Source organism: Carcharodon carcharias, chromosome 1, assembly GCF_017639515.1.
Source record: "Carcharodon carcharias isolate sCarCar2 chromosome 1, sCarCar2.pri, whole genome shotgun sequence".
In the NCBI taxonomy this organism is placed as follows: domain Eukaryota; kingdom Metazoa; phylum Chordata; class Chondrichthyes; order Lamniformes; family Lamnidae; genus Carcharodon; species Carcharodon carcharias.
Window position 1 is genome coordinate 148,567,101 of NC_054467.1, and position 27,237 is coordinate 148,594,337.

General features: G+C 46.2%; 1 protein-coding gene across 1 annotated transcript in view; it reads right to left on the minus strand.

Annotated features, from left to right (window-relative positions):
- The window catches only part of cnga1b (cyclic nucleotide gated channel subunit alpha 1b), a 44,384-nt gene that overhangs the window by 10,278 nt on the left and 6,869 nt on the right, over positions 1–27,237 (minus strand). Inside the window, exons 2-4 of the mRNA XM_041183065.1 lie at positions 17,402–17,531; positions 10,599–10,661; positions 9,642–9,806 (exon numbers count right to left, since the gene is read on the minus strand). Of these exons, the coding sequence (XP_041038999.1) occupies positions 9,642–9,806; positions 10,599–10,661; positions 17,402–17,531 (358 nt within the window). The remainder of the gene's footprint in view (positions 1–9,641; positions 9,807–10,598; positions 10,662–17,401; positions 17,532–27,237) is intronic.

Below are 27,237 nucleotides of genomic sequence, written 5' to 3' on the forward strand. Positions count from 1 at the left end.
AGCATGGGAAATATATGCTAAATTATAAATGTATGCTAGGACCTTAATTTATTTTGAAAAAATCCTGCAGGGCACAAGTGGAAAATGCAAAGTTTAATTATTCCTATACAACAAAATCATAAAGTGAAGCGACTGTCAGAAAGTTCTGATCAGTTCTGGCCAATTGAAGTCCAGCCAATGGAAAAGGTGTCCCAAGAAATGGCCCAATTCAGGCCTGAAGGCAGGAAAAGGTAGGACACTAGGCTGGATTTTTTGCTACCGAGATGTGTAGCCCCCATGTCACCTCCATATCCACTGACCCGTTATCCACTATGGGTTGTCCGCAGGAGCAATGTTCTTTATTTATTCTTCAATGGGATGTGGGTGTCACTGGCAAGACCAGCATTTTTTGTCACTCCCTTATTTCCCCTGGGAAATTGGTGGTAAACTGCCTTCTGGAACCACTGTGGTCCAACCCATGGTACACCCAAAGTCCTGTTAGGAAGGGATTTTGATCCCGCAACAGTGAAGGAATGGCAATATGGCTCCAAATAAGGATGGCATGTGGCTTGGAGGGGAACATGCAGGTGGTGATGCTTCCATGCATCTGCTGCCCTTGCCTTTTAGATGGTAGAGTTCGTGGATTTGGAAGGTGATGTCGAAGGAGCCTTGGTGTGTTGCTGCAGTGCAGTGTATTTAAGGCTGTTGATGGAAAGCTGATCAAGTGGGCTGCTTTGCCCTGGATGTTGTTGAACTTCTTGAGCATTGTTGGAGCTGCACTCATCCAGGCAAGTGGGAAGTATTCCATCACTCTCCTGATTTGTGCCTTGTAGATGGTGGACAGAATTTCAGGAGTCAGGAGTGAGTTACTCTCTGTAGAATTCCCAGCCTTGACCTGTTCTTGAAACCACAGTATGTGTATGGCGGGTCTAATTCAGTTTCTTGAATAGAAACCTCCAGGATGTTGACAGTGGGGAATTCAGCGATGGTAATGTCATTGAATGTCATGGGGACATGGATAAATTGTCTCTTGTTGGAGATGGTCATTTTGCAATGCTACTTGCCACTTATCAGTCCAAGCTTCAATATTGCCCAGGTCTTGCTGCATATGGACATGGGCTGCTTTAGTAATTGACAAGCTGCGAATGATACTGAATGTTGTGCAATCATCAGCAAACATCTCCAATTCTGATCTGATGATGGACAGAAGGTCACTGATGAAGTAGCTGAAGATGGTTGGGCCTAAGACACTACCCTGAGGAACTGCTGCAGTGATGTTCCAGGACATGGTCCATGTTCAGACCAAGGCTGTAATAAGATCAGGTGCAGATGGCCCTGGTGGAAACCAAAGTAAGCATTAGTGAGCTGGTTGTTGCTGAGAAAGTGCCGCTTGATAGCAATGTTGATGATGCTTTCCATCACTTTACTGAAGATCAAGAGTGGACTGATGGTACGGTAATTGGCCGGGTTGGATTTGTCCTACTTTTTGTGGACAGGACATTCCTGGGCAATTTTCCACATTGTTGCGTAGGTGCCAGTGTTGTAGCTGTACTGGAACAGCTTTGCTAGGAGCGTGGGTAGTTCTGGGCACACATCTTCAGTACTATTGTAGGGCCCATAGCCATTGCAGTATACAGTGCCTTCAGCTGTTAAGTGCTATCACGTGGAGTGAATCGACTTGGTTGAAGATTGACATCTGTGATGCTGGGGACCACAAGAGAAGCTGAGATGGATCATCCACTCAGCACTTATGGCTGAAGATTTTTGCAAATACATCAGCCTTGTTTTTTGCACTGATATGCTGAGCTCCTCCATCATTAAGTGTGGAGATATTTATGAAGCCCCCTCCTCACGTTAGTTGTTTAATTGTCCGCCACCATTCATAAATGGATGTACAAGACTGCAGAGCTTTGATCTGATCCATTAGCTGTGGGATGGCACAGCTCTACCTACTGCTTGCTGCTTCTGCTGTTTGGCATGTACGTAGACCTGTGATGTAGCTTCACCAGATTGACACAACTTTTCGGTATGGCTGGTGCTGCTCCTGTCTGCCCTCCTGCACTCTTCATTGAACAAGCATTGATCCTTGGCTTGATGGTAATGGTAAAGTGAGGAATGTGCCATGCCATGAGGGTATGAATTGTAGTTGAATACAATTCTGCTGCTGATGGCCCACGTTGCCTCACGAATGCTCAGTTTTGAGCTGCTGGATCTGTTCTGATTTAACAATCCAAAAAGCTATACACGTTTGATACATGAAAAAAATTGTCTATCTAAATATGAACTAAGCATCTCCTCTCCAACCGCACCCCCCCGCCCCCCCCCCCCCCCACCACCACCACCCCCCGCCAACCACCCCACCATACTCCACCACTGAGATAAGTGATTTCCAGGCTTTTGAAAAGTGTTCAAGCACTCTGAATGACCTCAGCTGTAATAACAGCCCTTGGGAAATGTCACTACTGAACTCTATTGAAATTGCAGGAACAGGTGGCAACTTCTTTTTGAAACTACACCAGATGCCCTGTCAATCAAAACCGTCCAGTAGCCTGTTTTTTGACTCTACCTGACAATTGGAGCCTGTTATTTCATGTTTAAAGGTTGGGGATTTAAATAACTTCAGGCCATGACACTTAAACAGGTCTTATTCATCCTACAATTGCATTTACTCCATAAGTTTATAGCTCCTACAATGCAGGTTAAAGCACTTTGAGCAGCAAAATAGAACCTGTTCAAATTCAAAACTAATTTGAAATGACCCTGCTGAATTTGGGTTTCCCACCTGTGTGATTCATGCCCACCCCCTTCTCTTGCCAGTAATAATTGGATCTGTCAAAAATGGAGTCAGGTTTTTCACGTCTGGGTCCCAACTGCCATTTTTAAAAGTCTCAGGAGTTACCCCAACTCCACGAAAGTCCGGTTCCTAGATTTTGTTGTTCAGGAGGGCATGCCAGGAGCAGCACCAGGCATACCTAAGAATGAGGTATCAACCTGGTGAAGCTATAACACCGGACTACTTGGATGCCAAACAGCATAAGCAGCTGATAGACAGACATAAGTGATCCCACAACCAACGGATGTGCTCTGCAGTCCTGTCACATACTGTTGTGAATGGTGGTGAACAATTAAACAACTCACTGGAGGAGGAGGCTCCACAAATATCCCTATCCTCGATGATGGGGGAGGCCAGCACATCAGTGCAAAAGATAAGGCTGAAGCATTTGCTACAATCTTCAGTCTGAAGTGCCAAGTGGATGATCCATTTCGACCTCCTTTGGAGGTCCTCAGCATCATAGATGCCAGTCTTCAACCAATTTGATTCACTCCAAGTGATATCAAGAAGTGGCTAAAAAGACTGCATACTGCAAAGGCTATGGGCCTTGACAATATTCTGGCAATAGTACTGAAGACTTGTGCTACAGAGCTTGCTGCGCCTCTAGCCAAGCTGTTCCAGTACAGTTATAACACTGGCATCTACCTGGCTTTGTGGAAAATTGCCCAGGTATGTCCTGTACACAAAAAGAAGGACCAATTCCACCTGGCCAATTACCACATCATCAGTCTACTCTCTATCATCAGTAAAGTAATGGAAGGGGTCATCAACAGTGCTATCAAGTAACATTTTAGGAATAACCTGCTCACTGATGCTCAGTTTTGGTTCCACCAGGGCCACTCAGCTCCTGAACTCATTACAGCTTTGGTTCAAACATGGATAAAAGAGCTGAACCCCCGAGGTGAGGTGAGAGAGACTGCCGTTGACATCAAGGCCGCATTTGATCGAATGTGGCATCAAGAAGCCATAGCAAAACTGGAGTCAATGGGAATCAGAGAGAAAACTCTGCACTGGTTGGAGCCTTACCTAGCACAAAGGAAGATGATTATGGTTGTTGGAGGTCATTAGGGTAATGGCCTCGGCTCAACCACCTTCAACTGCTTCATCAATAGCTTTCCTTCCATCATAAGATGAGAAGTGGGGATATTTGCTGATGATTGCACAATGTTCAGCACCATTTGTGACTCCTCAGATACTGAAGCAGTCCATGTCCAAATGCAGCAAGATCTGGACAATATCCAGGCTTGGGCTGACAAGTGGCAAGTAACATTCACGTCACACAAGTGTCAGGCAATGACCATCTCCAACAAGAGAGAAACTAACCACCATCCTTTGATGTTCAATGGCAGAATATTTCTGTCAGTGTGCGGGGGCCGGCCGGACATGCCGACGCGTAAAATGACGCGCGTCATATCGATATTTTGTTTGGTGGGCATGCGCCGGAAGTGGCTCCGCACCCGTCAAACTGTCAACAGCCTATTAAGGACATTAAAAAAGCAATCAATGTAGTTAACCACGCTGCCCATCCAACCTTAAGGTTGGCGGGCAGGTGAAGAGTCCAAGCGGCCTTTGTGTTTTTCAGCAAATCTCATCCATGGACGGGATGAGGTTTCCTGAAAGTTTTATAAAATAAATTTGCATACTTCACAAACATGTCCCAGATCATGTGACACTGCACATGATGGGACATGTTCAAATAATTTTTAACTTCCTTTATTCAAAAGTTTTATTATGAATTTAATATCCCTGAGGCAGCATGCGCAGGCCCCAACTCTCCCTCCTCCCCCCACCCGCACAGGTAGTGCTGAGCACTGCAGAACATGTATTACACTGGGTGGCCCTTAACTGGCCCACCCACGTAAAATGGCGGCGATCGGCTCCCTGTCTGCTCCCACCCAGCCTGCCCGACATAGGTAAGATTCAGACCTAGGAATCCTGAGATGAGTAGCTCACCTCCTGACTCCCCAAAACCTGACCACCATCTACAAGGCACAAATCAGGAGTGTGATGGAATACTCCCCACTAGCCTGGATGAGTGCAGCTCCAACAACACTCAAGAATCTTGATACCTTCCAGGAAAAAGCAGCCCACTTGACAGGCACCATATACATAAACATTCATTCCTTCCACCTCCGACGCACAGTAGCAGCAGTGTGTACCATCTACAAGATGCACTGCAGGAATTCACCAAGTTTCCTTAAACAGCAGCTTCCAAACTCACAACCACTACCACCTAGAAGGACAAGGGCAGCAGATAGATGGGAAAATCAACACCTGGAAGTTCCCCTCCAAGTCACTCACCATCCTGACTCGGAAATATATTGCCGTTCCTTCACTGTTGCTGGGTCAAAATCCTGGAGCTCCCTTCCTAACAGCACTGTGGGTGTACCGACAGCACATGGACTACAGCGGTTCAAGAAAGCAGCTCATCACCACTTTCTCAAGGGCTACTTGAGATGGGCAATAGAATGGCCCAGCCAGCAAGGACCACATCCCTTGAATGAATAAAACAAAAAATTTTCTGCTAAGGAGTTCAGTCAATGCTCGGAAGCCTGAAAAGTCCACACGAGCAGAAGCTGTGGTGCAGCGAGTCAGGAGGAGTGTACATGCATAGATGTATTGCTGCCTACCCTCCTGTAGATTGTCTGTGAATGGTTGGAGATTCTCCTCTGGCAAGATGACAAGAGGGCCTGGATGGAGTTGGCAGTTGTGGTCAATAGCAGTGAGGTTGTGCACAGGACCAGGCTGCAGCGCCAGAAGAGACTGAATGACCGTCTACATTCTATAAGGGCGAGTAGGGAAGACATCCGGTAATCGGAGCAAATATCAATGGGAGACTATGCATTAGGTGAGGCTGGGAGGTGTCTGCCAGATGTGTTAAAGTTTGGTACACTAATGGTCAAATGCAGTCCTAGCACCCAGCTGAGGTGTGTAGAATAACAGGTATGCACAGTAGAGAACCAGTGGCGTGATGTGCATTCCATTTGAATTGGAGTTGATGGAGACCAGCATGAGCAGATGAGCCATTCACAATTTGGACATTAATGTGTTTTTGTCTTTACAAGAGAAGAGAGTGCACAACATCCATGAACTTTCCATGGCAAGTGGTAGAGTGCCCAATTTTGCTGTGCTGACCCCAATGGGGAGACATTTTTGAGATGACAAGCTCAGAGGGGCAAGAGCAGTTGGCAGAGGAGAGGTCAGGGTTATTGGTGAGGATGGTGAGTATGAAGGGGACCCACTCTCGGCAATGGCGATGAGGAATTTGCTGGGCTTTGGTGAAGGGATGGCTGGCTATTACGTTTGATCTTGGTGACTCTAGAATCTCGTCACTTGTGACGTGTGCCATGTCTGTGTGTAAGATGATGCATATGTCACTCAGTCTGGTGCCTCATTGCTCATGTGCACTCACTGCTCTTTTTTATCAATCAGATTGTTCCTGTTCCAGACGGACCAGTGTTCCAGTGGGTCTGCCGCTGATCTCCAAGAGAAGTTCAGGGACATCAGAGGGTGAACCATACCATCCTTATTCCGCATCATGCACCCCCTCAGCATCTTGGTGGGATTGTGTGTGTCCGTCAAGATGAAAGCACAACCTAGGTATAGGACTGCACAATCACCAGAGTAGCTATTGGAAATAGCAATTCCCAGGACTCTGATGCCCAGAGAAGTGTTGGAGACCAGGAAGTTGCTGAGCCCAGGCAGATGACATGCCTCTGGAGTCATCCGTGACAAATGTTGGACGTCCAACAGAGGTGCATGGAGATCAAACAGAGCTTCCAAAGGGTATGTGCTCCCTGGTACTGACATTTAAGAAGTCCACCCAGGCCATGAGCACTGCAATCACCCTGTTTTCTGAACACCTGGTCTTTTCCATCGAGAGATTGGTGACACTCATGGAGAGCCAGACCCAGCAGCTCAAACAATACTTGCAAGCTTATACATAGTCAATGACCTCAGCAAAGCATTGCTCGCGTGAGAGAGGGACAAGACACTTGGAGTCCCAGCCAGGTTCTTGTTCCTCTATTGTGAGCAGGGGGTCCAAAGGAACCTCACGTTGGCAGATGAGCGGCAGCTGTCTGCATCCAGGGGCTCCTCTCCAGTTGCTTTTGATGGAGTTAGATTGGAACTCTCTTCCCCAAAGAGCATGGAGGCAGGGATAATGTATGTTTTTTAAGGCAGAGATAGATAGATTCTTGACTAACAAGGGAGTCAAAGGTTATTGGGGGTAGGCAGAATGTGAAATTGAGGCCAAAATCAGATCAGCCATGGAGCAGGCTCGAGGGGCCAAATGCAAACTCCTGCTCCTAATTCATATATTCATATGTATATATGTGATAGCACCTCCTCCTCCCCTCTGCCACTGATACTAATGCCTCAGGATTCTGTGATGACAGCAGAGGCTCCTGTCACTGTGCAGGAGCCCCTCCCTCTGTCTGGGCCCTCACAGCCTCAGGCAACCAGAGGACAATCGTCACAATCATCCACACCAATGGGGTATCAGAATCAGCAGCCTGCCTCCAGCACAGCTGGCAGCGATGGGGGACTACAAAGGTGCAGCACTCAGGAAAAAATGAGAAAATCTCCATAATCACAAAAAGGCCACCGCAGGTGATATATATTTGTGTAACCTGGTGTTCTGTTGTGCAAATGCACTTTTTTGAATTGGTGTTGCCTACTAGATGTTGGTGTCATGCTTATTAGTGAAATGAAGAGTGTAAGCCTGCAACTCAATGACACTCTCTCCCTGAGTCTCTGAATGATTACGATGGGGAAGTGGTGGAGGCCCCAGAGGATGTATTAAAGGGCTTTTGAGGTGTTTGTAAATGCTCTCGGTCCCCTCTGTTGGGATTTTTCATGAGGCCTGTGGCACCCTAATGGAAGTGACGCTGGATCAGTGCTTCCCTGGCATCCATAGCTCCAAGAAAGTACTGCCTTGCCGGTTCCTCCAAATTGGCCTGTGGCTCTTCAAGTTCATCATTGGAATTGGTGTTGGACTCCTCCTCTGACGTTTCACGGTGTTCTTCTAAGTCATCCTCCTCCAAAGCCTCAACCCGGGGAAGAGCAAGATTGAGCAGAGCACAATAAATGACAGCTATTTTGGACACTTGAATCAATACTGTAGAAAGCCCACAGGCCAGTCCAGAAACTGAAACCTCATCTTTAGCAGATCATCTGATCATCCTTTTGATGATGGCCCTTGTGGAGACATGATTGGCTTTCCTCAGTAGGGCTTCAAGGATGTCTAATTGACATCATGAGCCACTTCTCCAGTATATATCCTTTATCTCCACCAGCCAGCCACCCACTCATGCGGGGTGGGGAGGTGGTGGGGGTGTGAAAAGCCTTGGCACTTGGCAATTCCAGATCATGTAGGCATCATGGTAACTTCCAGGATTTCGTCAAAAAACCTCGGAAAATCTGTTGATGGTGATCGCACATAAGTGTACATTAAGTGAGTGATAGCAAAAGCCCCTTGCTGACCCACAGGCTGCCTTTCTAGCCACATAGATACAATCAATGGCGCCCTGCATCTTTGGGAAACCAGCAATTACCCTAAAGACTCTCGTTCACTCACTTTTCTCTCTTTATCAGTAGTAAACTCGATGAAGGAGTCTACCCTCCTGAATAATGCATCGATCATGACTTTTATACAGTGATGGGCAGCAGATTATAATACTCCACAGAGATCCCCTCTTGGCCTCTGGAATGACTCAGAAGCGTAAAGGTTCAGGGCAGCAGTCACTTTTAAAGCAATTGGTATCAGTTGCCTCCCAACGCAGTTTGAGGTGATCTCTGCACCAATCATTTTGCAAATGGAAGTGCCTGCCACCCTTGAAAGGTGAAGCCTTATTCTACATTGTGCCTCAATCATGTGCTGATAATTAAAGCACTCCCTGTAGATTCTGCCAGCAGGGTAATGACACCTCCTCTGTCCTCTTCTCTCAGGCACCTCTCATGTCCTCTTTTTTGTTGACCTTCAACCATTTCATCATCTGCAGCTCTTTCCTAGTGGCAGACATGTTGCTGCTGCCATGACCAGCTGGCCTCTTTTCCCTCCTTCTCCTCTCCTCCTCCTCAGATGAGGAGCCACCACCAGAGAGCACAACCCCCAATTACCTGAGTGAGGATTTCAGAGATGCAGCCACACTGTTTTAAAGCACACTCTGCCAAAGGCTTTTTGAAGCTATAAGCTTCCGGAAATGTGCAGACCATGAGACAATGGACAACACCGTTCTTGAAAACAGCAGCCAAATAACAAAATCCAAGTTTGTTCATCTGACCATGCAGTGTTTGATCACATGATATCTGATCATGTAATATCTGGTCATGTGACACTTGCTCACAGTTTGTAAACATTATTGCATTTACCTTTTAAAGGTTGGGATCCTAGTCTGCTTGCAGTTTCGTATGAGAAGTTCTGGGAACCGGAAAGCTGCTTGTGAGTGGGCAAAGGAAGTGCTGAGGTGTAAGCCACAGACACAAATCTCAACCTTTCCCTAGTTTGCTAGCAGCAGTGTTCAGGAGATAGATGTAACTCATTCTTGTTTTATCTGATGTTTTTCTGCTTTAGATTAGTTGATGTTTCAACTCGCAGTGGTTCTTGAGGATGCTTACCAATTTTGTGATTAAACCATTCAGTGAGACTTAAAGGAGTGCCTTATTGTAAAATACAATACTATAAACTATTTTGAGTATTATTACCGTTGCTTTTCTTGCAGTGTCTGTGTTAAAGTTTAATTTTAAAAAGTTGTTTGCTATGAATTACGTATCTGCAGCTATACAAATACTGCCAAACTCTAGTGAGCTAAAAGTTAAGGACACTTACATTTCCACAATATCATTTTTGTCATCTTTCTCATCATTTTTTTCATCTTTCTTCTCATCTTTCTTCCCATCCTTATCTTTTTCTTCTGTCTTTTCCTTATTCTTGCTCTTATCTTTTTTCTTTTCTTTGTCCTTTTTCTTTTCTCCGTTTTTGCCATCAGATTTACTGTAAAATAGATTGAGATTAAGCACTTATATAGGAAGGAGAGAAATAAAGTTTGCTTAAATAAATTTAAAAATAATGAGGTCTTTTAAACTTACCCCTTTTTCTCTTTTTTGCTCTTTTTGGATTCTTTATTTTTTCCTTTCTCTCTAAAAAAGATTTTAAAAAATCATTCAGTCAGTCATAATCTCATTTAAAATTACATCTACAACTTTATTTGTGCACAAGTTCACACAGAAATATATTAAAACTGTAATGTTTCTTATTCTTCTTTTAATTTTAATATTGTCTGAAATTTATGAGAAAAACTTTATATTGGCTCTTTCATGAATTCAGGACATTTCTAAGCGTTTTACAACCAATTAAGTACTTCTGGACTGTAGTCACCATTGTAATGTCAATTTGTGCACAGCAAGCTCCCACAATGACTAATGAGAAATGACCAGCTCATTTGTTACAGGCGTTGGTTGAGGGATAAATATTGGCCAGAGCACCAGGAGAAACTTCCATGCTTTTCTGCAAATAGTACCATAGAATCTTGTATGTCCACCTGTGAGGGCAGACAGTGTTAATGTCTTATCCAAAAACCTCTGATAATGTAACACTAACTCAGTACTGAACCGAAGTTTTGGTCTAAGTTACAATTCTCAAATATCTGGAGTGTGGTTTGAACTCAAAACCTTTTAACTCCGAGACAAGAGAGCAACATCTGACATTTATGTATTTTCTTAAAATGTATTAAATGCACAATGGCAAAACTATTATCTTGTTTCAGAAATCCAACATTATACTTACTCATCATTGTTGTTGCTGTTGTTAATGTTAGACATCTCCATGTCATCAGCAAGGGTCTGGTTCCTAAGCAACAGCATAATGGTTAGAAATAAAGTTAATTTAAAACAAACTTTACAAGTGGCTAATTGAGAATATTCTCTTGAGAATTTTTATCTGAAATAACCTAACTTGCATGTATGAATACTGGGCAGCCCACGCCAGGATAATAAAGTAGAAGATTATTTGAAATGGATGAATGTGTTCAGGATGTATATTAAGTTTTGTACAGCAGATATCATACGTTGGTAAGACTGACTGTAGCCTTTAACTTTCTGTGGTGTTGCTCATGGAAATTCAGGACAAAGTGGATTTCCAATAGGCAAAATCAAAATACTGCGGCTGCTGACAATCTGAAATAAATCCAGTATGGTGTATTAGTAATGCTCTTGATCTGAGAATGACCATCCTCAACACCTTAAGAGCTCATGAAATTGCATGGGCTGAATTTTATGTGCCACCCGTAAATTAGGGCACCATGCCATCAGTGGTGTTCCCAGTGTTGATCCAGCCACCTCAACTCCACCACAATTTTACAGGCAGCAAGTGAAGCGTTGGTTGAGCTGCCCACCCATGGCCCAATTGAGGTCTTTAAGTGAGCAATTAATACCCAATTAAGGGCATCATCCCTCCGACATTCCAATTTAATGGCTGGAAGGAGAGGCCTGCGCCCAATGTGTAGCCTCCTGCAATACCAGCAGTGGCCACCGTGAGTGATGTGATGCAGAGCTGCTGGCCTCCCCGATTGGCTGGCAGCTCTTTGAGGTGGGATTTCCACCTGGAAAAGGACAGAAGTCCCGCCTCATACTAATTAATTTCTCTAGCGCCATTTTTTAACTAATACTGATTTTCTTCAATTCCTCCCTCTCATTAGACCCTGGGTTCCCCAACATTTCTGGGAAATTAAATTTTTTATTTTTCAGACAACGAGTTAAAGGCTGAAAAATCCCTAGGGCCTGATAATCTACATCCCAGAGTACAAAAGGAAGTGGCCGTGGAAATATTGGATGCATTGGTGGTCATCTTCCAAAAATCTATAGACTCTGGAGCAGTTCCTGCAGACTGGAGGGTGGCACATGTAACCCCACTATTTAAAAAAGGAGGGAGAGAAAAAACAGTGAATTACAGGCCAGTTAGCCTAACATTAGTAGTGGGGAAAATGCTATAGTCTATTATAAAAGACATGGTAACAAGAACACTTGGAAAACATTAATACAATTAGACAAAGTCAGCATGGGTTTATGAAAGGGAAATCATGCTTAACTAATCTACTGGAGTTTTTGAGGATGTAACTAGTTGAATAGATAAGGGAGAACCAGTAGATGTGGTGTATTTGGATTTCAAGAAGGCTTTTGATAAGGTCCTACATAAGAGGCTAATAGGCAAAATTAAAGCACATGGGATTAGAGGTAATATACTGGCATGGACTGAGAATTGGTTGACAGACCAGCACCAGAGAGTGGGAATAAATTAATCTTTTTCCAGTTGACAGGTGGTGACTAGTGGTGTACCACAGAGATCAGTGCTTGGACCCTAGCTATTCACGATATATATAAAAGACTTGGATGAGGGAACCAAATGCAATATTTCCAAGTTGCTGACAACACAAAACTGAGTGGGATTGTGAGTTGTGAACAGGATGCAAGGAGGCTTCAGGGCAATTTAGACAAGTTGTGTGGGTGAGCAAACACATGGCAGATGCAGTATAACGTGGATAAATGTGAAGTTATATGCTTCGGTGTGAAAAACAGAAAGGCAGAGTATTATTTAAAAGGTGATATATTGGTAAATGTGGATGCACAAAGGGATCTGGGTGTCCTTGTACACCAGTCAATGAAAGTAAATAGGCAGGTGTAGCAAGCAATTAGGAAGGCAAATGGTATGTTGACCTTCAATGCAAGAGGGTTTGAGTTCAGAAGTAGGGAAGTCTTACTGCAGTTATACAGGGCCTTGGTGAGACCACACCTGGAGTATTGTGTGAAGTTTTGGTCTCCCTACCTAAGAAAGGATATACTTGCTGAAGAGGGAGTGCAGCAAAGGTTCACTAGGCTGAAACCAGGGAAGGCAGGACTGTTGTATGAGCGGAGATTGGTTCAACTAGGCCTGTATTCACTAGAGTTTAGAAGAATGATAGGGGATAGGATTTAAACATATAAAATACTAACAGGGCTAGACAGACTGGATGCAGCGAGGATGTTTCCCTGGCTGGGGAGCCTAGAACCAGGGGCCATGATCTCAGGATATGGGGCAGGCCATTTAGAACTGAGATGAGGAAAACTTTTTTCACTCAGAGGGTGGTCAACCTGTGGAATTCTCTACCACAGAGGGCTGTGGAGGCTAGGTCACTGAGTATATTCAAGAAAAAAATTGATACATTTTTGGATATCAGGGGCATCAAGGGTTATGGAGAGAAAGTGGGAATATGGTGTTGAGATAGAGGATGAGGCATGATCGTATTGAATGGCGGAACAGGTTCGGAGGGCCAAATGGCCTACTCCTGCTCCTATTTTCTATGTTTTTATGGGACAAGCTGGCCAAGCAGAAGCAGACACATCTCTGACGTTTATGCTGGGGCACGGGCATCCCACCCTCAGCATTTAATCCAGCCCATGTAACAGCGGCGAGTACAACTGCAGGTGTGATTGAATGTCACAGAATGGTGTTGCCCAATTAAGGAGTATGTAACATACATAGAACATTTAATATATTACAGTTGTTCAGCAGCTACTCTACTAGTCTGAGGCATACTACCATAAAGAGTAATGCACTTCCTATTTGGGTATTATATAAACCGAGTAGTTTTATTCTGCACAGCATTTATCTTAAAAAGTGAAATAAATTTAGACAAACAGCAAGAAGTACATATTGACTATCAGACTGATAATTAATTCAACTTCAAAATCCTGCACCAAGCAGTTTAGAAAAATTGCCTGATGTCTTTCATGCTTTTTCTCAAAACGTATCTGATGCTCACGGCCAGCCATCAGTTTCTATAAACAGACCAAAATCTCCCAGGAACTGAAAACTTGAGTCTTTATTTACACTGTGTACAGACTAGTGTGCCAGCTGTAACAATTAAGCCTAATTGCAATAAACCATTTACAGGAGAACACATGGGCTGCCATGTTTTCTCACAGCCTCCGAAGGCAGAAATTGAAACATATGCATTAAAACTACTTGGGCAGATTTATTTGCAAGTTAAACAATACATAAATCCAAAGAGCACAAGCCCTGTATATACAGAATACATCGTCAGTGCTGGGATTCTATCTGTTGGTACCCTTCAGTGCTGACACTCAGCAGATCATGCATGGGAGGGCATCTTATTTATATGCAGTAGGGTGAGGGCTCACTTCTAAATGAACATACGAACATATGAACAAGGAGCAGGAGTAGGCCATTTGGCCCCTCGATCCTGCTCCGCCATTCAATAAGATCATGGCTGATATGATAGTAACCTTAAATCTGCATCCCGCCTACCCTCAATAACCTATCACCCGCTTGCTTACCAACAAGCTATCCACCTCTGCCTTAAAACTATTCAAAGACTCTGCTTCCACCACCTTTTCAGGAAGAGAGTTCCAAAGACTCACGACACACTGAGAGAAAAATTTTAAATGGGTTACCCCTTATTTTTAAACAGTGACCCCAAGTTCGAGATTCTCTCACAAGAGGAAACATCCTCTCTACATCCACCCTGTCAAGACTCCTCAGGATCTTATTCATTTCAGTCAAGTTACCTCTTACTCTTTAAACTCCAGCGGATACAAGCCTAGTCTGCCCAACATTTCCTCATAAGACAACCCGCTCATTCCAGGTATTGGTCTGGTAAACCTTCTCTGAACTTCTTCCATAAATAAGGTGACCAATTCTGTACACAATACTCCAGATGTGGTCTCACTAGTGCTCTGTATAACTGAAGCATAACCTTCCTACTTTTGTATTCAATTCCCCTCGCAATAAATTATAACATTCTATTAGTTTCCCTAATTACTTGCTGTACCTGCATAATAGCCTTTTGCGATTCATGCACAAGGACACCCAGATCCCTCTGCATCTCAGAACTCTGCAATCTCTCACCATTTAGACAATATGCTTCTCTTTTATTCTTCCTGCAAAATGGACAATTTCACATTTTCCCAAGTTATGCTCCATTTTCCAGACCTTTGCCCACTCACTTAATCTATCCATATCCTTTTGTAGCCTCCTTATGTCCTCTTCACAACTTTCTTTCCTACCTATCTTTGTGTCATCAGCAAATTTGGCAACCATCTCTTCATCCAAGCCATTTAAATAAATTGTAAACAGTTGAGGTCACAGCATTGATCTCTGTGGCACACCACTCATTACATCTTGCCAACCTGAAAAAGACCCATTTATGCCTACTTAGCTTCCTGTTAGCCAGCCAATCTTCTTAACATCCCAATATGTTACCCCCTATACTATGAGCTTTTATTTTCTGCAATAATCTTTGACGTGGCATTTTATCAAATGCCTTCTGTTACAGTCCACCAACGGTTCCCCTTTATCCACAACACATGTTACTTCCTCAAAGAGCTCCAATAAGTTGGTTAAACATTTCCCTTTCACAAAGCCATGTTGACTCTGCCTGATTACTTTGAACTTATCCAAGTGCCCTGCTATAGCTTCCTTAAGAATAGCTTCCAACATTTTCCCTGTGACAGATATTAAGCTGGCCTATAGTTTCCTGCTTTCTGTCTGCCTCCCTTTTTGAATAATGGAGTTACATTTGCTATCTTCCAATCTAATGGGACTTTTCCGAATCAAGGGAGTTTCGGAAAATTAAAACCAATGCATCAGCTATCTCACTAGCCACGTCTTTTAAGACCCTAGGATGAAGTCCCATTAGGATCTGGGCACTTGTCAGCCTGCAGCTCCAACAATTTATTCAGTACCACTTTTTTGGTGATTGTAATGTTGCATTCCATTTCCTGATTTATAGCTGCTTTCGGGATGTTCCTTGTATCCTCTATAGTGAAGACTGATGCAAAATACCTGTTCAATTCATCTGCCATTTCCTTCTTTTCCATTATCAATTCCCCACACTCACTTTCTATAGGACCAACACTCACTTTGTTAACTCGTTTCTTTTTAAAATATATATAGAAACTCTTACTATCTGTTTTTATATTTCTGACTAGCTTTCTCTCGTATTCTAGTTTTTCCCTCCTTATTAATCTTTTAGTCATCCTTTACTGTTCCTTACATTCTGTCCAATCTTCTGGCCTTCCACCATCCTTGCACAATTATATACTTTTTCTTTAAAACTATCTTTAACCTTTCTAATTAACCACGGATGGTGTGTCTGTCCCTTGGACTTTTTGTTACTCGTTGGAATATATCTATTCTGTGTATCCTGAAATAATACCTTAAATGCTTGCCACTTCATCTCTACTGACCTATCCCTTAACCTAATTTTCCAATTCACTTTAGCCAGTTTTACTTTCATGCTCTCATAATTGCCCTTATTTGAGTTTAAAAACATAGTCTTGGATCCATTCTTCTCTCCTCAAACTGAATTTAAAATTCAATCACATTATGGTCGCTGCTACCTAGGTGTGCTTTCACTATGAGATTAGTTAATCCCATTTCATTGCATAATACCAAGTCTAGTAAACCCTACTCTCTTGTTGGCTTCAAAATGTTCTGTTCTAAGAAACTATCCCAGAAACATTCTATGAACTCCTCAACTAAGGTATGTTTTCCCATCTGACTTTTCCAGTCTATACGTAGATTAAAATCTGCCATGGTTATCGCCATGCTTTTCTGACAAACTCCCACTATTTCTTCCTCTATGCTCCATCCTACCATGTGGTTGCTATTAAGGGGCCTGTACACGACTCCCATTGCTTGCCTTTACTATTTCTCATCTCTATAGGACTTCCCCCCAACCCCCACAGGACTTCATCCACCCCCCACCCCCCATTACCCATCCCAGCCCCCAACTACCTACCGCCCTGCCACGGTTCCACCCCAACCCAACCCACCCCCTCCACCCCCCCCAACCTCCCACCACCACCACCCAGACTATCTCTCCCGGCCCCCCATGGGACTAGACCCTGTCCCCCACAATACAAACCCGACTACCCTCCCCAGGCCCAACCTGACTCCCCCAAGGCTCGACCCAACACCTGACTCCCCCCAACCCAAGGCCAGGCCCGATCCCCGTCTCAAAGTCTGACCCAACCCCCCCAAATCCTACTCACTTACCTTATTATATTTACACTTACCTTCTCCCTAGCTCATCAAAGCCATTTAAACTTAGCTGGATCTTTAAACCTACCTGGTATACAGCAGCTCGTGCTGTTAAAAAAAAGAGGGCGTGGCTTACCTGCGACCGAGCTGCCTTCGGCTGTAGGCCTTGAGAACACGCTGCACTACACAAATCTCACCCGGCCTGAATTGGAAGGTCAGGCAAGATAGGAGCAGCTGGATTTCAGTGTTAGTAACTATGAGCGGACTGGCAATCAGACTCAATTGCCACTCCACTGGAAGTTACGGCTGTATATTTTCATTACGCTTCTATCACTTACAGCTAATACCTGAAAGGACATTCAGAATCATGCATTATATAAAACTAGCAGATGTGTGCGTTTTCCTAGTTCAGTATAGCAACAGAGTAGTTTTTTTCATTTGACAGTATATTTTACATAGTGTAGCATTGTTGAGTTTTAATATGAAACTTTTCTTAAGTAACAAGATTCCTGATGCAAGAATATATCTTAGCTTGCAGTATTCTGTCATACCTGCTTTGTCCATTTTCCATCTGCTCCACCTCATCATCTACAGGATGAACAGACGCTCGGGGAATGCGTATGTAGGTCTTATGCGTATTAATCACAGCCGCCATCTTGATGACTAAAGTTATTTCCAACCCTGGAAAGAAACAAGGCAAATAAAGAGTTAGAGACAGCTCGAAACTCTATTTTTCTTTTACATTGTGGCAGACATTATTGTAGCACAATCTATTTAAATGTGTAAATAGAAGGTTCTTCCTTCTTTTTCTCCCCGTAAAGATTGAATTTTTTGTACAATGTATGTGAAGCATTTTCAGAAAAAAAGTAAATAAGCTGAGAATAATTCTTAGCCAGAAGTATTGATGTAGAGAATAAACCGCGGCTGGTAATATACTACCAGGGGATAACAATTGAGGACCATGGAAAAAACTTAACCTGCAAAGGTAAAATATTACTGGGATAAAAACAAAAAACCTGCGGATGCTGGAAATCCAAAACAAAAACAGAATTACCTGGAAAAACTCAGCAGGTCTAGCAGCATCGGCGGAGAAAAAAAGAGTTGACGTTTCAAGTCCTCATGAAGGGTCATGAGGATTCGAAACGTCAACTCTTTTCTTCTCCGCCGATGCTGCCAGACCTGCAAAATATTATTGGGTTGAATTTCGACTGGGGGTTCTCAGGATTATTTGTAGAAACTCCAGAAAAAAAGCATAGGGTGGAATCGCCCCAAATTTACACTAAGTGCGGTAGCGGGCAGGGAAAAGGTTGTTTTACCCATTGGCTGCAATGGCGGCTTTTCGCTCCGCATTGTCCCAAACCCGTCTCATTAATTATGCATTGCTGGGAAACATCCCCTTTCAAAGGTGGGCGGGCTCTCATTTGCCCACCACATCATCACCTCACCACTTCATCACGCAGGGTGCCATGTTTGAAGTGCAGCTGCACACACACCTCTCAGTGCTTCCAGCCCATGACTGCTGCACGTAAGACCTGGCCCCAAAAGGCAAGAAGATTGCAGCCCCAGGTTCAATGACACGTCCCTTGAGCACCTTTTAGACACAGCGGAGGCTTATTGTGATGTCTTTTACCCCTGCTCTAGCTGCAGGATGGGCAGCAACATCACCAATTTGGCTTTGGAGGTGGTGGCAGCGGTGGTCAGTGGCAATGCCCTGCAAAAGAGGACAGCCACCCAGTGCTGCAAGTGAATGAATGATCTCCTCTGTTCCGCCAGGGTAATTCACTCTTCTCACCACTCTCAACTGACACACTCACAAACCCATCACACATCCACAGGGATCTCACTCACTGCCAATTCAAGAGACATCATTATTCACTCTCTCACACACATCTTCATTTTCCCCATCCTGTCCATGGGACCACTCACCACCCACACATGCCAGGCATACTTATCATTTGACCTGGCAGGCATCCAGCTTACACCCTCTTCACCTCTATTCATGCAGGAAAAGCTAGCACACAACAACAGGGAGAGGTCGCAGACTGGAGGAGGATTTCCTGAATCAAAGTCCTCACAGACTTTGAAAACAGAGTCATCCAGCTGGCCGGTGAGGATCTGACCATTTCTGTGCTGACGGTGATGTCGGCGCTGCTCTACCAAGTGAGGATCCAGCACCGCAACATCCATCAGACAACCATGCCATGAGTGATGTGTCCTCTTTCACAGGCAGTGCCATGCACTAATTATCTTTCCTTGCTTTCACAGGCAAATCTGAGAGACAGCCGACGGATTCCATGACCCAGGGCCTCCAATCAAGCCTGAGGGAAACTCAGAAGAGGAATCCGCTGAAACCCTCCCTGAAAACTCGTCACAGCGCTCACCCACACCCCCCACCAGCGCAGAGTCACACACCTCGGTGGGACCTAGTTTTAGAGTAGCCTTGAGTTCACATCGCACTGTCTGGTCCACAGCAGGCGGAGGCAGGGACTTCCCAGATGTCCTGCACTCGGAGGACTGCTGGCAGCCAGAAATTTGCTGAGTCCGAGTCAGATGATGAGCATCTGGATTCAGTCATGTCACAGTTGCTGGAGCTGCAAAGGCAAGCTCGGGAACATCAGGAAGGGATGTCTGCTGCACTCCTCAGATTACAAAGCACGATGGAGGAGGCTATCCATCTTCAGCCTAAGGTGATAGTGCCGGCATTGCAACGCACCGAGGTCAACACTGGCAGGATGGCGGCCTCCATGGAGACCTTGGTCCAGGATGTTAGTCCTGCACTCCATCGCTGATGCCATAGTTGGCCTCCAACAGTGTGTATGCATGAGGGGTGCAGGGCAGCTCGATCTCACTCCAGCTACCCCTTCTCCTCAAGGAATCAGCCAGGAGCCCTTGGGCACCCAGTGGGAGGAGTATCAGCAGGTGTACCACGCGAGCCCCCCCCCCCACCACCCCCGCCCTCCCCCCCCCCCCTCCCCCCCACCGGGTCATCCATCCAGATGCCTCTGGGAGTGTCCAGCCCCTCTTTCTGTCCTTTCTGTCACCATAGCAACTCCAGCTCCACAGGCCGAGGGGGATGCCATTGCCACACAGCAGGACCCCGAAATCAGGCTGGGATCCTCCAGGTCTCAGCCCTCCAGAGGACACTTGCCACGTTCATCACAGACAGGGCACAGCAGTTAGCAGGCTGCCTCCAACTCCGCTGTGTATGTCTGGGGAGCACCAAGACATAGTGGCAGCGTTAGGAAAGTTAAGAAAAAAGAATTAGTTGCACATCCTGGGCATGGGTGTTAATCACTTTTACATACTGTTCACTATTGTAAATAAACTCCCAAGAATGTCTCACTGCCTGTGGCTCCTTGTTCTGATGAGCAGTGTTCATGTCACTCAAATGGTAAACCTTTCTGCACAAGATAAAGGCAGGTATCTTAGTCCAGGGCTTGTTCCCTGTGCTCTGTGCAGCCTTCAGACAAAAGTGATGGTCTGGCCTCATTCCCTGGGCACAATACTGATGCCTGCACCTCGATGTTGCCAGAATGTTGTGGGCAGGCATCACAGAGTTCCATCATTCTCTCTGTGTGCTCTCAGCACCTTTAAGGTGGGGCTGGCCCCCATCTCCTCAGCATCTGTGACCAGTGATGCTGTGGTCCTGAAGGGCTCAGGTGCTGAAGGCAGATAAAGGATCAAATGCTTTTAAAGTTTCATGGCTGCATCTCTATGATATGACACTAATTACAAAGTGCAAGGGAGCTGCCCTCAGACAGACAGGAGTCAGACATTCTCAGAGGCTCTGTGAAGATCTATGGAGTGTCCTCACTGCATGTCACCATCATCTTCCTGCAATCGAGTGACTATTAGGCCTCCACTGCATCTCCATAGCAGGAGCCTTATCACAGGGTATGTGCGTTGCCATCAGCCAGACTGGATCAAATGTCCATAAATGCAATGTGAAGATCTATGGTGTCTGTTCACTGCATGTCATCATCATCTTCCATGAATCTAGCAGCTATGGAAACCTCCCGAACGCGCCTGCCTTATCTGCGCAGTGCGAGGGCCTCCTCGCCATCATCACTGTCGATGACGTCCTCATCAGAGGAAACCTCCAGCTCCTGCATCTCCTCCTCAGCCAGCTCCTCTCCCCGTTGCAGCGCCAGGTTATAAAGGGCGCAGCAGGTGACAACGATGCATGACACCCTCTGCAGACTGTGTTGCAGGGCCCCACCAGAGTGGTCCAGGTACTGGAGCCTCATTTTCAGCATCCTGATTGTTTGCTCCACCAAGTTGCGATTTGCAGCATAAGCTTCGTTATACCTTCACTCTGCTGCAGTCCGAGGCTGCCACACATGTGTCATCAGTCATGGCCTCTGTGGTAGCCCTTGTCCCCGAGGAGCCATCCCTGCAGCCTCTGTGGACCCTGGAAGACGTCAGGGATCTGTGACTGACTGAGAATGTAGGAGTCGTGGACACGCCCTGGGAACCGTGCGCAGACCTGCAGGATGTATTGGTGGTGATCACACACCAGCTGCACATTCAGTGCATTGATCCCTTGAGGTTGACATAGTTGACCGCGTATTGCGATGGAGATGTGAGCACCATGTGAGTACAGTCGATGGTACCCTGCACCTGTGGGAAGTTCGAGATCTGGGCAAAGCCAATCGCTCTTGCATCCTTGCCCTCCTGTTCCTGGGTGAAATGCACAAAGTTGTGTGCCTTCGCAAAGATGGCTTCCATGACCTAATGGATGCGTTTGTGGATGGAGGCTTGTGAAATCCCACAGAGGTCACCTGTGGAGCCCTGGAAGGAGCCACTGGCATAGAAATTGAGCGCTGTGGTCACTTTCACAGTCACTGGCAGTGGATGCCCTCCATGTCCCCATGGCACCAAATCCTGCAGTAGCTGGCAGACATGACTGACCAGTTCCCTAGACATGCACAGTCTTCGGCGACACTGGTTCTCGGTCATCTGCAGGAATGAAAGGCGGCGTTTATAGATCCTGGATCTAGCTAGGTGCTGATCAATAATGGCTCACTGTGGCTCTTCAGCAGCATATGCAGGATCTCCAGCCACCCCTTCTTCCTAAGGGTGCTGTTCCTCCCTCTGCGCAGCCAGGCCTCTCCAATGCTCTCTTCTCCACCGTCTCCACACTCTGTACATCACCAGGCTCCAAGCGCCTAATGTACTTCTCCTGCAGGATGAAAGAGAGAGGGTGGTTAACATGGGTATACTAAGAACCTCTCTTGGTTAAGTCTTAAGTTTGTGGAGTGTGCCATCACGCTGACTGGTGAGGTTCTGGATCATGCCTATGGCGATGGTGAAGGCAGCAGCAAACATTCTCATGAGGAACCTACAGCACATCACCCCTCTCAATGTAAACATGAGTGCTCTCTCTCCTGCTTTTGACTCTGCTGCTGTGCACTAATTATCTCTACTTTGGCTCACAGGGAGCTCTGCCAAGCAATTGCCGCCCTCAGCCAGCCAGTCCCTCAGCTCCATCCAGGTCCTCACCTCCAGACAGGAGGAATCCCCTCCATTGAACAGCTGGAAACAAGCAGCCTGGAAGACCCATCACAGCGCTTACCCACACCCTGCACCAGGGCAGAGACACACACCTCGGCAGGACCTACATCTAGAGCAGACTAAGAATTACAGTCTGGTGGTCACTACAGGAGAAGGCAGGTTCAGCTGAGCTCCCCGGCACTCGGAGGACTCCTGGGGAAGAAACATCTGTGAGGTCCAAGTCAGATGATGAGTCTCTGGATTCGGCCTTCCAACTCATCCTGGAGAGTCAGTAGAAGGCAGCGGAACATCACATAGAGCTGTTGGACACCCTCAACAGAGAGGCACGTGAGTTAGAGGAGTGCGTCTGTCTGCTCTGTGATGAAGTGGTGCCCACATGTGCACGCATAGAGGTCTCCATTGGAAGGATGGCGGACATTATGGACACCCTGGTCCAGTAGAATGCGGAATGTGTGCAGACATGCACTCCATCGCGGTAGCCATGGGTGAGTACCTGCAGTGACAACACGACAGGCAAACGGGGCACCTTGATGTCTCTCAATGTGCACCTTCTCTTCAAGGAGTCAGGCTTGGGCCCTCGGGCACACAAAGGAAGAAGGAGTGGCATCAAGGTACCCCTGAGTCATCCACTAAGGAATCTCAGAGGCGCTGTCTTCTCTCTCCAAGTCCCTTTTGCCTATGGCCCCCTCAGCTTCATCCTCTGTCACTGCAGAGGGAGCACCTGGCCCACAGGAGGACAGTCAAAGCAAGCCAGGGCCCCCAAGGCCTTGGCTCTCCAGGGGAACCATGCCAAGGTCATCAGAGGCAACAGGGCAAACCACTACACAGGCTGTTTCCACCCCATCTGTGGATGAGAGGGCAGCACTTAGAGGTCTAAGGCATTTATAAGTTAAGAAATTCTGATCACAGTTGGTTGCACAGGTGAACACATTTTGTCACTTTACAACCTGAAAATATATTCACTTTCACTGAATAATGTGTAATGGTATCTTTCAGCTTCATTAACAGGGTTCGCGAGTCCTCCCAGTGCATTCTCCACTCCCAACCCACTAACAGTTCAGCTGCACACAGTCGGCCCACATGTGATTCTGGAGCGAGAAATCTGTGTGTGGCAGGGCCTTTCGGAGCCCCGTGCAAGCACTGTCCCACCCACACGCGAATCCTTCTGTATCACTCTCATCTCAATGTCCTGAGCATTTTCAATGCTGCCTGCTGGGGTTCTCTTTCAGTTGTCCATCTGAGCTGAGCTGCATCTCTGCCCACCCACTGATCACACTCCCATGCTGCACCTGTTCTCGTCCACCACAAATTTTGTTTCACTTTCAGTTTAGCAAGCATGGTGCCTCTAACAATTTTCTTCAGGCCTCCCATCCTTTCCCCTCCCCCGTCACCTATTTCCTTTCCCCTATCACTGTTGACCCTCCTGCCATCACCCCCCATCGTGACCTAGCAGCCACAACCCTTTTCTTTCAGGCTTGTCCAGGTGAATGTGCACATTCCAGAAAATCCCACCCCCATCCCCACTAATCTCCCCAGCCACCTCCTTCCCACTCCAGTGTCCATGTCAGCCTCCAAGTCCCCACCAGCCACCCTCACTGTCCCTTCTACTGATACCGTTGCACCTTCGCCCTCCTACCCTCCCGCCTCACTCTGCCCTCAGTCTTTCTCACCATTCCCTCCTACCATGCTCACCGTCAGTTTGCTCCCCAGGAGGCAGTCATCAACTCGAGGGAGCCCTCGCTTGCATATTCACCTAGATTTCCACCCCACTCTGGACTCCTTCCCCTCTTGCAACTCAACTAAATAGAGGGGGGGAGGGAATAGGGTGGGAAGGCAAATGGTGAGGATGAGACAAAGAGTCTACAGGGGGATATAGACAGGTAAAGTAAGTGGGCAAAAACTTGGCAGATGGAATATAATGTGGGAAAGCGTGAGGTTATGCACTTTGGCAGGAAGAATAGATGAGCTGAATATTATTTAAAAGGAGAAAGACTGAAAAAGTTGCAGCACAGAGGGATTTGGAGGTCCTCGTGCATGAATGCCAAAAAACTAGCAAACAGGTTCAGCAGGGATAGGTAAGGCAAATGTAATGTGGCCTTTATTTCAAAGGGAATGGAGTATGAAAATAAGGAAGTCTTGCTGAAACTATACAAAGCACTAATTAGACCACACTTAGGATACTGTGAACAGTTTTGGTCCTTTTATCCAAGCTAAGATATAATGGCATTGGAGGCAGTCCAGAGAAGGTTCACTAGGTTGATCCTGGGGATGGAAGGATTTTCTTATGAGGAGAGGTTGAGTTAGTTGAGCCTGTACTCATTGGAGTTTAGAAGAATGAGAGGCGACCTTATTGAAAGATATAAGATTCTTAAGGAGATTGACAGGGTTGATGCTGAGAGGCTGTTTTCCCTTCTGGGACAGTCTAGGTAGGACCAGAGGGCATAATCTCAGAGTAAGGGTACTCTTAAAACAGAGATGAGGAAGAATTTCTTCTCTCAGAGGGTGGTTAATCAGTGGAATTCTTTGCCGCAGATCTTGGGTCATTAAGTATATTCAAGGCTGAGATAGACAGATTTTAAATCAGTAAGGGAATCAAGGGTTATGGGGAAAAGACAGGAAAGCGGAGTTGAGGATTATCAGATCAGCCATGATCTCATTAAATGGCGGAGTAGACTCGATGGGCCATATGGCCTCCTTCTGCTCCTACCTCTTATGGTCTTATGGTCTTCCCCTCTTGGAAGTCCTTCCTGTCATGGAATTCCTTCCTCTCTTTGGAACTCCTCCCTCCCCCTGGACCCCTTCCTCTCCTGGACTCATTACTCCCATCCAACTACCCGCCCTTTGGAATTCCTCCCATTCATGGACTCCCTCCCCCTCCACCGGACACCCCACCCCCGCTTCATCCTGCCCCTTCCTCCACCTTTACTTCTTCCACCACCCTTACACCTTCCCCTCTCCAGACTCCTTCCTCCCCCTTGACTCCTTCCCCTCTTCAAACTACTTCCTTCCACCGGACTTCTTCTTCGCCCTCGAGTCCTTCTCATCTCTGGTCTTCTTCCCCCTCCCTGGACTCCTCCCCCCTCCTCAGACTCCTTCCCCTCTCTGGGCTCCTTCCTACCCCTGGACTCCTTCCTCCCCTGGACTCCGTCCCCTCCCTGGACTCCCTCTGCTCCCTGGACTCCTTCCCCTCCTCCAAACTCCTTCCCTTACACATTCCTCCCCCTTTACAACTACCTTCCCAGTTGCCGTCTTCTCCCCCATTAACCCCTCTTCCCTGTACTCCCTACCCCCCAATAACTTCATTCCTCTTACCAACCTCACCCCCCCAATACCTTTGTCTCCCCCCTCTCAACCTCACCCCCCAACAAATGTTCCTCTCCCAGCTGAACATAGACTTTCCTCTCCAATCCCTCAGTACATCTTCCTCTCTCAAACACAGCTGAACCTTCCTCTCCATCCCCTCAGCTATCATCTCTTGTGAGCAGACCCTCAACAGTGACTTTCCACCTTCCATGAGCTGCTTCACGGTGGGGCCATATCCATGAGACTCCACCCAGCATGTGATGGACGTTCTGTCGGACTCCAGCATCTGCTGCTCCTCTGATGTCCGTGATGTGAGCAAGGCTCTGATGGTATGCTTCGACTTCTGCACATCACACTTGTCAAGACGTGTTCTGAACTGATGTGTTTTCCCGCCGACGTGGGCAGATGATCCAGCATTGGGGGATGATTCCAGCGAGCTGGGCCTATAAGGATATGCGGATGTATTACAATGAGGTTCCCGACGCCCGACAGCAGGAAATGTGGTCCACCATTAAAGGGCAGAGTGGACGTTTGCAAACTGGTTTCATAACGTTGTGAAACTGAATTTTGGCCTTCTTGCTATATTGTCCACTCACACTGCCAAAGACGCGTCACACGTGACGCCAGTGGGCATGGAAAATTCCGCCCATAAATAGTGTTTAAACTATTTTTCTGTTGTTTCCAAGCCTCTCTGCCAAAGTTACAGCAAATGAGTAACAGAAACCCAATGAAAAATCACCCTCTTTGATTAGCAAACATAAACTTTAACAGAGTACTATGACTTTACAATTACACATAAATTCCTTTTTTATAGAATCAATGCCTACTTGATGCATCTACAACACATGGCTACATCAATGCTAACTAGCAGAAGCATTGTGCAACAGATAGAGCCAACAAATCGGACAACTAACGGATCAGATCAAAGTTCTGCAGTCCTGTCACATCCAGTCTTGAATGTTGGTGGACAATTAAACAACTAACCGAAGGAGGAGGCTCCATGGACATCCCCATCCTCAACAATGGCAGAGCCCAGCGTATGAGTTCTAATGACAAAGCTACAGCATTTGAACCATCTTCAGCCAGTAATGCCAAATGGGTGAAACATCTTGCATCAAGAAACAGCTGAAGGCCTGAATGAAGCAAAGGCCAAGAGCCCAGATAATGTCTGATTTGTGCACCAGAATATCACTCCTAGCCAAGTTGTTCCAGTACAGCTACAACACTGGCATCTACCCGATAATGTGGACATTTGCCAGGTATGTCCTGTCTACAAAAATCAGGGCAAATCCCATCCAGCAAATTACCATTTTATCAGTCTATTCTCAATCGTCAGCAAACTGGCGGAAGGTGTCATCGACAGTGCTATCAGATGATACTTGGTCACAAAGAACCTGCTCACCAATGCACAGTTTGGGTTCTGACAGAACTACTCAGCTCTAGACCTCAGAGTAGCCCTGGTCCAAACATGGACAAAGGAGCTGAATTCCAGAGCTGAGGTGAGAGCAACTGCCCTTGACATCTAGGCAGCATTTGACCAAGTGTAACGCCAAGGACCCTGAGTAAAATT